Source organism: Rhinoraja longicauda, chromosome 30 (genome assembly GCF_053455715.1).
Source record: "Rhinoraja longicauda isolate Sanriku21f chromosome 30, sRhiLon1.1, whole genome shotgun sequence".
Lineage (NCBI taxonomy): Eukaryota > Metazoa > Chordata > Chondrichthyes > Rajiformes > Arhynchobatidae > Rhinoraja > Rhinoraja longicauda.
In genome coordinates, this window is record NC_135982.1 from 23,808,972 (window position 1) to 23,822,993 (window position 14,022).

The 14,022-nt window shown below is 40.2% G+C and overlaps 1 protein-coding gene across 1 annotated transcript; it reads right to left on the reverse strand.

The window, feature by feature from the left end:
• LOC144608088 (taste receptor type 1 member 1-like) lies at positions 1-13,898 on the reverse strand. The gene is made up of 6 exons (XM_078425413.1): positions 13,843-13,898; positions 8,143-8,446; positions 6,071-6,829; positions 4,381-4,593; positions 2,231-2,351; positions 1-932 (listed from the first exon to the last, which is right to left on the reverse strand). Exons 1-6 carry the CDS (start codon positions 13,896-13,898, stop codon positions 1-3), a joined length of 2,385 nt encoding a protein of 794 aa, XP_078281539.1.
• Between the last annotated feature and the right edge of the window lie 124 nt (positions 13,899-14,022).

Below are 14,022 nucleotides of genomic sequence, written 5' to 3' on the forward strand. Positions count from 1 at the left end.
TTAATTTGCATCATTCTGCCTCTTCGTGTAATCCTGAATGCAGGATTGGAAATAAACCGTGGTGTTATTCTGTGGCATAAACAAAATGATGTAACATTTTGGAACAAAATAGCCCAGAGCAATACTAAAGGCACTAGTGACAGTTAGGAAAGTCTGTATGTATGAGGTGTACCTTTCCTGATTGGGGGTGACCATTGATGTCATATACAGAATGTAATACACAAAACAGATCATCATACTGAAGGCAATGAACTTAGCCTCATTGTAATTTTTTGGTAGGTCTCTTCCCATATAAGCAAAGATGAAACATGCTACTGTCAGAAAAACAGTGTAAAGGAAACTGAGAGAGAAGGCAATGGTGTTACCAATGTTGCAGTCCAAGACAATTGCTTTTGTAATGATATGCCCATGAGTGCTGGGTGAGCCTGTAATCAGCCACACACTGCAAATGATGATTTGAATGAAGGTGCTTAAAAAGATGAATATGTACTGTCCATTATATTTAACCCAATATTCATGGGCCTTAGGCAACTTGGTGGCCAGTTTAAATATACAGACAATTTGAAATGACCTAACCAAGATACAGGACAGGCAGATGGTGAAGCTGACTGTGAAGAATGGCTGTCTTATTTGGCAGAATACTTTGCTTGGTTTATCAATGTAGAAAAACACACAGGAAAAGCTACAGATCATTGATGCGAGCATGAGAAAACACATTCTGCCACCAGCAGACCTGACAACTGGAGTGTTATAATTAAATATAAAGATGATTGCTATGATAATGGTCAGCAAAAGTCCACCATTTGTCAAAATCAGTAAAAATATAGAGAAAGGTGTATGCCATTCCAGATAGTTTAGCTCCCGTTCCAGGCAGTGATGGCTCCTTGGAGGTGACCACTGTTGCCAGAGACAATCCACACAACTGTAGGGATCTGCAATAAATTTCATTATGATTAATTCACATGGAGAACAAGGACACTTAAAGGAAACTGTACTGTGCACATTGGATATGGCAGAGCACTGGTTTTGACCCAAAGGTACTTTGGCCTGAAGAAGGGTTCTGAGCTGAAAGTCATCTGTACATTCCCTCCACAGATGCTGCCTACAAGGCTGAGTTCCTCCAGCACTTTCTTCCATTTTAACACTTTATTGAAAAACTCCCACTCCTTTCAGCAATATTGTCAACCACTGAATTTTATACTGTATTGAAATCTGTTATAATCCTTAACTTTAGCCATGCTCATGTTGATTTTCCAGGGGAAACTTTATCTCATAGATATGAATAATATATAGAGCAAATTTCCTTATGCACTCTTGGTAAAAAAGTCCTCTGGGAGTCCTAGAATACAAGGAATAGGATGAAAGAACAGTGATTGGGGGAAGATTACATGTTGAGCTACCCTTGGACTGTAAACGGGTAAGTGTTCTGGTATTCATTGAAGGTGGTCCTGTATTTAGTTTATCTCATAGCTGCCTACTATAGGATTTGCTACATTAGTCCTGGTGAGCAGATCTTAAACAGGTAGATACAAGAAACTGTAGATGCTGGTTTACGGGGAAAAAAAGACACAGAGTACTAGAGTAACACTGTGGGTTAGGGTAATATCGTTGGAGAACATGGATAAATGACGTTTTGGGTCAGGACTTTCAGACCTCCTTAAAGAGGTGCAAGGCATATGCTACAGCACATTCTTGGCTAATATAGTAACTTGCAGACTTCTAGTCACAGTGCATTTGTGTTTTCATGTAACCTTTTGGGGGATTTAATAGGTCAATCACCTACTGAAAAACAGAGGCACTTTGTAGGCTTCCAATTAAAAAAAGGTTATTTTCAACTCTTTTCTCATCAGTTTCAGTGTGAAGCAACCAATTGCCCACAAAGTTTCTCTCATCACATTACTCAACATAATTCTAGATCCAAAGTTATAGCAATGAATAGTTTTTATTCCATTTTAATAACCCATAAATCCCCCCCCCCACACACATAAGTGAAGTTAATTAGGGCTGGTTTTCGACAGGAAGAAATGGAATCCTGGCTGAATAAAGACCAAAGGTCTCTTTGGCTGACTCAACCAATGAGACAAGAGAAGAAATGCGAGCTATTTTTAACAGATTTTCCTGTTAGAGGTAAGGAGTTGCAGATGGTGTGATATTTTACAATCCAATGAGATCAAGGAAAAAAGTCAATCAAAAACTAGCTGAAGAATAGTGGATAAAGACGCTTACTGACCACTTTGATTCAGGAATGTTCCGGAGGGACAATCTTCACAGTTGTAGCAGCAAGGAAAAATCCCTCTTGGGACTTTCTTCTGTCCGGGTTCACACATCATTGAACAATTAGAAAATGGAATCTGGTGGATAAAATACACAAGACTTCACTGAGCTTCACAAAGAAACATAGCTATCATTTATAGAAATGAATTTCGCTGTGGAGTGGGGTTGGAAAGGGAAGGCAGGTAGGTGTTGTGTTTTAACAATGTAATTCAGCAGAGGGACTGCTCTGGAAAAAAGGCAAAAGCATTGTTTTTTTCTCTGGAGCTTTGTAACAGTTCCACAAGAACAAACGAGACATGAACTCATAAATTTCTTACCTCAACTCCTCAGTTTAGGTATTTGTCAATGAGAGCTGTGAATCACACAAATTAACACATAACCACAAGGGGTTGTGGTTTAGAAATTGAACAGCGACCATTTGGATGCATTTAGTAGTGCACATCAAACAAATTGAGAGCTCACCATTGCAAAGATAAGAAACACACACGTCTCATGTTTTCATGGGTTACTGATTAGGCCTTGCACATGGAATTATCTTTCCGGTAAATCTGGTGCAGATTGAGATGGGATTTACAAAAGATAGAAACTTGTGACGAGGTTGAAGTTGGCTTATCTGAGGAGAGGAACAGTGAGTACCTCAAGAATCAGTTACAGTTTGAGGGGAAGAGTGGAGGAGGAAACATAGAAACTTAGAAAATAGGTGCAGGAGTAGGCCATTCGGCCTTTTGAGCCAACATCGCCTTTCAACATGATCATGGCTGAGCATCCAAAATCAGTACCCCGTTCCTGCTTTTTTACCATATCCCTTGATTCCGTTAGCCCTAAGAACTAAATCCAACTCTCTCTTGAAAACATCCAGTGAATTGGCCTCCACTGTCTTCTGTGGCAGAGAATTCCACAGATTCACAACTTTTTGGGTGAAAAAGTTTTTCCTCATCTCAGTCCTAAATACCCTACCCACTATTCTTAAACTGTGACCCCTGGTTCTGGACTCAAAATCAGGAACATTTTTCCTGCATCCAGCCTGTCCAATCCCTTAAGAATTAAATATGTTTCTATAAGATTCCCTCTCATCTTTCTAAATTCCAGTGAATACAAGCCCAGTCGACTCATTCTTTCATCATATGTCAGTCCCGCCATCCCGGGGATCTTGGTGAACCTAGGCTGCACTCCCTCAATAGCAAGAATGTCCATCCTCAAATTAGGAGACCAAAACTGCACACAATACTCCGGGTGTGGTCTCACTAGGGCCCTGTACAACTGCAGTAGGACCTCCTTGCTCCTAAACTCAAATCCTCTCGCTATGAAGGCTAACATGCCATTAGTTTTCTGGTCTGTCTGCTGTACCTGCATGCTTACTTTCAGTGACTGATGTACAAGGACACCCAGGTCTCGTTGCATATCCCCTTTTCCTAATCTGACACCATTCAGATAATAATCTGCCTGACAAGTCCAGACAAGTCATTGTTGTCTGGTTAAGATAGGTTAGATAAGAAATGTGGAAGGGTCAGAGCAAAAATCAGGCCAGGGTGAAGAGGGAAAGTTGAACCGCAGATCAGAGGTTGAGGCAATGGGGTAAATTTAAGTATCTGCAAGTGGATGTGGGCGTGAACAGGGAGATGTGGGTTGTGACTAAGGAAGGTTATGTAGGGTGGAGGTGGTGGCTGCCAAAGAAGACAATTTCAATGGGAAATATATTACTTAAAATGGACCTGCCTGAGGTGAGTTCCCAGCATAGAACATATTTGGGTAGAGCTAATGTCCCAAAACTGCAATATCCCACAAACATTGGGAGGTAAACAACCTAATCATCTGTTTGACTGTTTTTGGCTGAAGAGCACAGCACTTCTCTCAATGATGTCACAAATTCACCAGAGAGGACAAATAATTCCTCATTTGAAGGTCTCATTCAACCTCTCAGATTCCCTCAGTGTCATGCCATACTGTCAGTCTGAATTTTGATCTTGAATCCTTACCGACTCAAGAGGTAAGATTGCAACCACTGAGCCAAGCAAAACACCTCTGGGTCAAGGCATCTTATTAATATGGATAAGTACAAGCCTTTCTGACTAGCATTAAATCATTACGTTTTTACTGAGTTCTCACCAAGTTATCTTCCCAATTCCACCGGATTAAGGATGGATTGATGCTGATCTTTCTTGTAGCTGGCATGTACGAACCAATAGTCTTAAAGTAGACTCCGACTCTCGTCCAATCCCATAAAATAATGTCATAGCCAACTGGTGGGTCTCCGTTCTCATCAAAGTAGAGAGTGTAATTTTGAAGGTTAAATTTCACCGTCTTTAATCTGCTGAGTAACTGTCACACAAATAATTTAATGCAAATACATGATATCAAAATTGAGATTGGGCAGTTCAACCAGTAGGTTTGACATTGTTTATAATTCATTCATTCATTCATTCATTCATTCATTCATTAATTCATTCATTCATTCAGTCATCACTGAAATTGCAAATATCACCGATGTTTGGCTCAAATTCTTTAATTCTTCTTCATCAGTTTTCCTTACCACTATTTGAGTTAGACTTTTGCCTTAATTATCTTGGGTTATTTCTGTTTTTACTGCATTCATTATTGAAAGCTGCGCATTTGGATGTTAAATTTATTAATTGTGATTAAGTTTCAGTTTAGAATAGGGGCAAATTCTGAGATTTAATGATTTACTTGTCAAGGGCACGTCTTAAGATCAATTGCTCGGTTAATGGCTCACCTTTAAATCTTAAAATTCAAGTTTAAAATATGTCTTGGGGTTCGTTGGGCATTCAGTTTTAGGATGTCGACGCAGGAACTGCAGATGCTAGTTTACATAAAAAACACAAAATGCTAGAGGAACTGAATGGGACAGGCAGCAACTCGGGATATGATAGGTGACGTTTTGGGCCAGAATGCTTCTTCAGACTAATTGTAGTATGGGGTAGGAAGCTGGAAAAGATACGGGGATAGAACAAATCGTGGGAAGGTGGATGCAGATGAGGGGGGACTTTGATTGGAGATGAGTGGAAAAGACCAGAGATGAAAAGAAGACAAAAGGCTGTAAGATAAGGAGAGAAAGGGAGTGAAATGTGGAGACAGAGGAAGGGAGAGAGGTAGAACACAATGGGGGAAGGAGAATGGGGGGCAGAATAGTGGGAGAAATGGGTGTGTATCCAGGTAGGGAACAGGGAAGGGGGAGAAAAAAGAGTTAGGGGTAGACACAAAATGCTGGATTAACTCAGCGGGACAGGCAGCATCTCCGGAGAGAAGGAATGGGTCGGCAGTTATGTAAACTAGCATCTGCAGTTCCTGTGTCGACATCCTAAAACTGAATGCCCAACGAACCCCAAGACATATTTTAAACTGAATTTTAAGATTTAAAGGTGACCCGGCAGTCTGAAGAAGGGTCTCGACCTGAAACGTCACCCATTCCTTCTCTCCAGAGATGCTGCCTGTCCCGCTGAGTTACTCCAGCATTTTGTGTCTACCTTTGATTTAAACCAGCATCTGCAGTTCTTTCCTACACAAAGAGGGGATTGGAGAGTTGGGGATTTTGGGCAAGGGATATGAGGATTGGATGGAGTTCAGGAAGATGAGGTGAAATTGAGGGATATGGGGAGTAAACAAGGTTGGGGGGGATGGGGACAAGATAAGGCTGAGGGAAAAGTGAAGGTGAATGGGATGGATGTGTTAAAAAACAAACAGGTTTGTTGTGCATGAAGGACTTTTCCAATTTCCAATAATTTTTATGTTTTCATACGTCTGCCTAAATATGAATCACACTGGATGGACATACACCTACCTGCCATGGGTAGAAGCTTTGTGTTCTATCACACTGTGTCGCATTACATTGGAGTAGATCGTGCAATGCATGGGCCACAGCATACACAGCTGAGTACACATTGTATGAGATTCTCTTCTCCAGGCTTTGTGATGAAAAGTTTAATTGCTTAGCCTTCAGCCAATTACATTCTTGATCGCAGGTGCCTCTGTAATTTGTACATTCTCCCAATCCCAGGCCTGGCACGATCCCTGAGTAACTGTGGTTCAGCGGTTTGTCTAGGAACTCCTCAAAGTGTGTCAATTCCCCTTCCTTAACTGCTATGCCTATAACCGTCCCAATACTCTGAATTCTTGGTATTTTTGTTATCTCCTCCGATAATGAAATGGCTTCACTTACAATCCACACTTTGGAAGCAAGATTTTGAGCCACAACAAAACTGAAAAATACTTGTGCTATTAACTTATTGGAAAAGAGAATTGTAACATTGACAGTGCTTCTGATGTTGTTAATGGCCTGGATGATAATCTCGGGGGAAGTAGAGATGATACCCTGATAGGCAATGCAAGTCCCCAATGCCGAGGCCATTTCCACCACTTTGGTTAGTCCATTGCGTCCATATTCATTGTCACTGCCAATAACAGCAATCCAGTTCCAATGGAATTCCTGGATCAGTAAAGCCATGGCTTCTACTTGATTCTTGTCACTTGGAATAGTCCGGAAAAATGACGGGAAACGTATTTTATCACTCAGAATCTCACCAGATGCCAGGTAGCTAATCTGCAGAAGCGGAAAAAATACCTGCGTTAATGCAGAATTTCACAAACAATGAGGTGTCTTTATGTGCATTTACTGTGTCAAATCACAGTAAGACAATCTGTGTAAGATTCCATAAAAAGCAATAAAAGGAAATAAAATGAACAAATGATCTGCCAATAATTGACACGAACACCAGGAAGAATTCCCTTACTCGTTATCACATATTATGTGCCATTGTATCTTTAATATTCACCTGTGAGGGCAGAAGTAGTTATCTGACAGTGTAGCTACCCATATTGCTCTATTGCTCTCCCAGTGGGGATTCTTATGTTCAAGTCAATTTTGGTTCGGAGATGTGCCACCACTGAGAAATATACTCATCCAGAGTAAATTAACTTTCCTTCAGGTCGTTTCATCCAAAGTATAATATGGGGTTTACTGATAAAAGTGTTAGGATTTCTAGCTGCCCTCTAGTTCAGATGATGAACGTACTGCCTGCAATAACATCTCACATGTTTTAATACACCGTTAGCCTAGTCTAATCAGAAAAAGCTGGAGTAACTCAGCGGGACAGGCAGCATCTCTGGAGAGAAGGAATGGGTGACGTTTCGGGTCGAGACCCTTCTGACCCGAATCGTCACCCGTTCCTTCTCTCCAGAGATGTTGCCTATCCTTCTGAGTTACTCCAGCTTTTTGTGTCTATCTTCAGTTTAAACCAGCATCTGCAATTCCTTCCTACACAAATCAGAACAACATTGCCATACCAAAGGAGATAACTGGAGTGACCAAAAATTTGAATTTTAATAAAGCTGTGGAAGGATAAGAGCCATATGGAGGTCGTAGAAGGCAGAGGTAAAGGAAAGGGATCTTTCAGAAGCTAGAATCAGACGAACAGAAGATTCGAGCATGGTGAAGTTTGGATGTAATGGGAAATAAGGTATTTTCTGGTATGTGATGAATTTGCTGCTCATGGCCTGGGCAGAGGAAAATCAACCATTTCTAGATCCAATAACTGTCCAGTGACACTGGGTGGAAATCCATGATCATGGCCTTCAATATAGTTTGCTAAAGAACCCCAACAAATTCTACAAACATTCAGTACCTAATTTCTTTAACATGATTTATGGGTGTTTACTGAGAATCCAGAGGCAATTGACATCTTCAGAAGACCTGATCCTTGTGAAAGCCTTCAGCAGAGATTGGTAGCAGTGATTTTAAATGAGACTGTGACAACAAAGCCAATTTGAGCATTATGGTAAATTAAGAGAACTGAAACCTGGACAAACTGCAACTATTGCAGCTCAGACATTAACAAGAATTATGATTAAACTTACCTGAGGAATGAGGAAGAAACCTGAAACTCTAGCAATAGTAATTGCTATTTCGCTTGAAGCTGGCCCAATAATAGCGATCACTCTGGGCTGATAAGATGTATAATTGTTTAATATCTCCACTTCTGTTCCTTGCTTGCCTGACAAGAATCTGAACATGGCTTGAATATCCACAACTTCAAAGCAACTGTCAGCAATATCATAGCCCAGAATAACGCCTGGCAACAGCTCAGTCGAGTTATTAATTTCCTCAAGGGCAAACCTCATTGCTTGGAAATAGATGAACATGTCTGTTTTGAAGATTGACCTAAGAAGACATCAATTATTTAAATTAAACTTTTACTGGCAGAAAAATTACTGCATAGTTCAAGAATAACATGGTAGGTAATTTTCACAGGTGGTCAGACATTTGGTAAAACATAGGAATGTGAAAATTGCGAGACAGAAAAATGACCTATCCATTTCACTTACAGGTTATAGAAAAGAAAAATGATGTTCCTGACTAACATAGGTAAATTATCTCTTCTGATGCATTGAACAGTCACAGACATGAGTTGGGAAAATCACTGTGTTGAGGAGCTTTTGGAACCAAAGATCCGAAGTCATAAACACACACACCACTCGTCGTCAGATCAAATCAAATAGCTTTTATTGTCATTCAAAAATAAATTTGAACGAAATTGTCGTTACCACGTTGTTTCAGAGTAGCAAGTAGACATTTTCCTAAGCAAAACACAAAGTGGTGGAGGAACTCAGCGAATCAGGCAGCATCTGTGGAAGGAATGCATAGACAGTTTCAAGTTGGAAAGCTTCTTCAGAATGATAGGTGCAGAGGGGAGAAAGCTGAAAAACAGGTGGACAAAACCTGGCGGAAGGGTCTCGACCCGAAACAACACTCATTCCTTCTCTCCAAAGATGCTGCCTGTCCCCCTGAATTACTCCAGCTTTTTGTGTCTACGAGCCACAGGTGAATATAGGTTAGGAGGGCTTTTGATTGGCAGATGGGGGGAGTAAATGACAACGGTTAGAGTTGAAAAGGAGACAAAGGGTGTCAGACAAGGAAAGGAGTGAAATGTTAAGTTGGAAAAGAGTTATGGGTGGAAAGGAATGGGAGATTCAGCTATGGGTGGTGAGTATACATTTCCCTGAGTTGCCCAAACAATGAATATATCTGACCACGTTTTAACCTGAGATCCCACTTCAAGCAGCTGGATCGAATACTAATTGAGATTTATGCCATGGATTCAAGAATATGAAGACAGTATTCAGGTGGACAGGTGCTCCTATCCCTAATCCAAGCGAACACATCCACATAGTGAGGCTGACACCTGCCAAACCCAAAGTGCAACTCTGAAAATTCCAGGCCAGCAATGTCAAAACATTACTGTCTCCATCTGGGCACTTCAGCTTGCTGTGAAAGTCTGATAGCAAGTTCAGGTAGGGTGAAGGAGTCTCCTCAGATGTCAAATTAAGGAGTGAGATAAAAACACAAGTGGTAGAAAATACTATCACGACTAGAATCAGCTTCAGTTAGACCAATTACCGTGGAATTCTATGGTTTGAAACATGCAACTTGTTGGTTGATTCCCATTAAATCTACACTTTTATTAGACCATGACAATGAAATGTCCCAGCTGTAACTCAGTTTGGGACATTTGTTACACCACATATAAACCATCTGAATCATCTGACTAGGATGCAACTTGTTCCTCGGTAATTTGTATAAAAACACCTGCACTTCTCAGTGGAATTCCAGTCTATAACTTTCTTGATGACTTCTATTATTCTATTTTTATAATTTATTAATTCATGGCAATTAGGCATGACTGACAAGGTCAGCATTTATTACCCATTCCAAATTGTTCTTCAGAAGGTCCTGATGAATACTTCAAATACAAATAAGACAATCACTATGTGTTATTCCAAAGGTTAGTCGAACAATGTAGAAACAAAGGCAAGTTCAACTTGGATAGAATTGAAAAGTCAAAGGTTAGGCTTAAACTGCACCCAAATTTGATTCAACTACGATTGGGGTAATGGACGCAGTTTTAATCTCCATATTTTTTTAATGATTTTGAGATCATGGAGAAAGTGCAGAGAATTTTTACAAAGATGATACTAGAAATATGAGGGTATGAATATCAGGAAAGGACGATGTCACTTTATGGCTATCCTCTTGGGCAAAGATTGAGCGGTGACCTAATTAAAGTTTTAAGATGATGAAAGGTTTTAATTAAGTTACTACCCAGAGAACATTTAAATTTGGGGGAAAATCTAACCAGAGGCCATCAAGACATTCAATAGGAAATTCTGAATTTCTTGACCAACGGCGGTGAGAATGTGGAATTTGGTACCACATGGGAGTGGTTCAAGCGGATTGTATTGATTCATTTAAAGAGAGAAGGACAAGCATTTATGGAAAGGAATTATGCTGATCTAACAAAAGGCAGGAATGGAACAAAGATGACAGCAAGAATTGGTTATTAAAACATGTGTAGGAAAGAACTGCAGATGCTGGTTTACATCAAAGGTATATCAAGGGTCTCGACCCAAAACGTCACCCATTCCCTCTCTCTTAGAATAAGAAAATAACTGCAGATGCTGGTACAAATCGATTTATTCACAAAATGCTGGAGTAACTCAGCAGGACAGGCAGCATCTCTGGAGAGAAGGAATGGGTGACGTTTTGGGTTGAGACCCTTCTTCAGACATGCAGCCTGTTTCTGAGCTATGTATCCTATGTAATCCTACACATACCATGATTGATACAACCAAAACTTGTAATCATACATATAACATGACTGGTACACTGTGATTGGAAAACGTTAAGCATGTACCCATACCTTCAGTGTGACTAATACACACACAACTGTGCAAAGAACCTCTATACATAAAGACCAGCCACAAACACATAGAGCCTGTGCATGTATTCATGGTGTGATAGCTATAATATCTCATCAAGGATGAGTTACGCATTAGCACATAATTTTATTCAGTTGTTACTTACTTCTCACAGCTGGGTACAACAGGCTCCGATCGATCAACATCTTCAAGTGAGGTAGTGTGAATAGGAAACAAGCCCCCAATCACATACTCTCCTGGTGAGGTTAATATCCCTGAGCATCCTTTTGAGACAACACTAATTGGCCCCAATATTGCGGAGTAAACAAAGAGGAGCAGAAGGAAGTACATTTTGCTGCAGAAATGAGATGGAGCTCTCTGTGCATGGAGGAAGCTGATTTTGCAATTTCAATTTATTTTAAAGAATGCAGTGTGAGGGATGGCTGAAGAGCCAAATGATTGTTTGCATAATATTTCCATAATATTCACCGTTCCCTTAAGTTGGCTATGATGCACATACATCCCCACATCATCACAAAGATCCCATTCCTAATCTTTAGCTTGTCCCATGGTTTAATAGTCAAGACTGTTTAATTGTCATAGGTCCTGACAACGGAACAATGACATTTTACTTGCAGCAGCTTAACAGACCCGTAAATGCAATACACACGAAATATAATATTTTTTAAAAATTCAGTAAATTATTAACTGTAATACCAGTGCAAAAAACTCAAAGTTTTAAATGCAAAGATAGCCCCCATAGAGGTTTATAGTTGTCGAGGTTAATGTTGAGTAATGTTCAAGATCCCGAAGGCCGTTGGGAGGAAGCTATTCTTGAACCTGGTGATCAGGCTCCTGTACTTTTTCCAGATGGTGAGAGCAAAATGATGCAACCACTCATTATGCTCTCTATCTTGTATCTGTAAAAGTCCAAAAGAGTACTCATCGACACACCAAATCTTGTCAACCTTCTAAGGAAGTATAGGCATTGATAATCTTCAATGTGCTAGGCCCAGGCCAGATCTTCAGTGATATGTGTGGCCAGGAGCTTAAAGCTGTTGACTCTCTCTACTGCCATCTATCAATGAAGACAGGTTTGTGGATCGTTGGCTTTCCCCACCTAAAATCAACAATCAGCTCTTCGGTCTTAAAACATAGAAACATAGAAAATAGGTGCAGGAGTAGGCCATTCGGCCCTTCGAGCCTGCACCGCCATTCAATATGATCATGGCTGATCATTCAGCTCAGTAGCCTTGTTGATGTTGAGGGCAAGATTATTGTTCAGCCACCATTCAATTGGATTTTCAATCTCCCTCCAATATTCAATATAGTTCCATGTTACTAAGGGTTGTTGCAATAATGCTGAGAGTTAATATGCAAATTAAAATGCCACCCCTCATCCCACCACTGTTACCACTATCCTCCTAAGTGAAAGTATAATATTCCCCAAAAGGTCAGAGGTACAATTAATGGGTTTGCTGGGTAGATGGCTTTAAGGGATTTGATGTTGAAGTTGGAGTTTGGATCCATGTGTTTAACCTTTGCCTAAGGGACTAATTTGCTTTTCCTTGTTTCTACGTTTGTAACAAACATAAGACTGTGCCCTTTCTCTTTCTACAAATCCGGTTCATAAAAAACAATGACCTTGGATTACTTTTAACCGGAAATATAATTCATTGGTTAATTGAACATCATTCAGCATGTGTAAGATATGCAAATATCCTCAAATAAGGTAACCTAATTATTTGATTACAAAGAAAACAGATTAAAATGTTCACAAATAAAGCCGTGAATTTTCTGTTTGCACAGTAGGAAAAGTCCAATTACTGCTGCGATACGTTTTGTCAGTTAAAATGACTTGTTACATTTTGCAGTCAGGTTTCCATTTACTGCTGGCCATGGCTTCTCTAACCGAGGCATCAGGAGTTCATGGAATCAATGCAGAATACATGCTGTCTGGAGACTACATCTTTGGAGCTCTGTTCCCTTTTCATGAGAATGGCATTGGTCTAGCCCATCGGCTGAAGCCTGAAAGGATAACTTGTAACAGGTAAGAAACTATCATCTTTAAATTCTCTCCTCACCTGAAGATGTGGACCTTCCATTTGAGTGGTAGCATCCACCTGCCCAGAAGGTGCTTTCCGGGGCTCAGTCCTCTCACAACTGTACTACTTCCCTGATTTTATCCACTCCCAAAGTGACTGGCCTGCACATTTTCTTTCAAGCACTCATCTAGTTTTATTTTAAAATCCAAGATTGAATCCATAACTGCCCCCCTGGCTTTGCATTCCAGACCCTAACTACTTACTGCGTAAAAACGGCTTATTTCGTATTACATTTTGCCAATCATCTTCATTCTCTGATCACTATAGTAGTGTAATGATTATGTTTCTGGACTAGTAGCCAGAGATTTGATTCTCACTGTGGCATTTAGAGAATTTAATTTGATTAAATGTCTGGAATTTCATAAAATCCAGACTTGGTAATGGTAACCATTGGATGGAACTATTGAAACAATTCAATAGTTCATGAAACTATGAGATTATGCAAGAAACCCATCAGTTTATTAAAGCCTGTGATTATCTAGTCTGACCTACACATGACTCTAGACCAATTAATGAGGTTGATCTCAACCACTTCTTTAATTCAGGGGCAGTTAGAGGTGCAGGGCATATGATGGCATTGACAGTGATGTCCACACCCCACAAATAAATTAATCGAAAGGACTCTTGCCCTTTCTGCCATGACCTGCACTGAAAATGCAAAAGTAATTAACTCTTAAATATCCAGAAACCAGCAATGAACAAGTCCAACAGTTTTTTATATAATAAGCAACATTAATTGTCTCATCAGATTCCTTACCTGAGTCCACTGAAGCAGAAGCAGTGAGGAACCTCCCAGCAGTTGGCATTACGCATTAAGCCACTCTTTCCCCTGGGCCTGGCAGCAGTCCAGATCTGTCTGATGGCTAACCATCCTCTAATCCAACTTCAACTGGATATATTTTTTCCACCGTATATTCTTCTGTTCATGTTTCCTCGC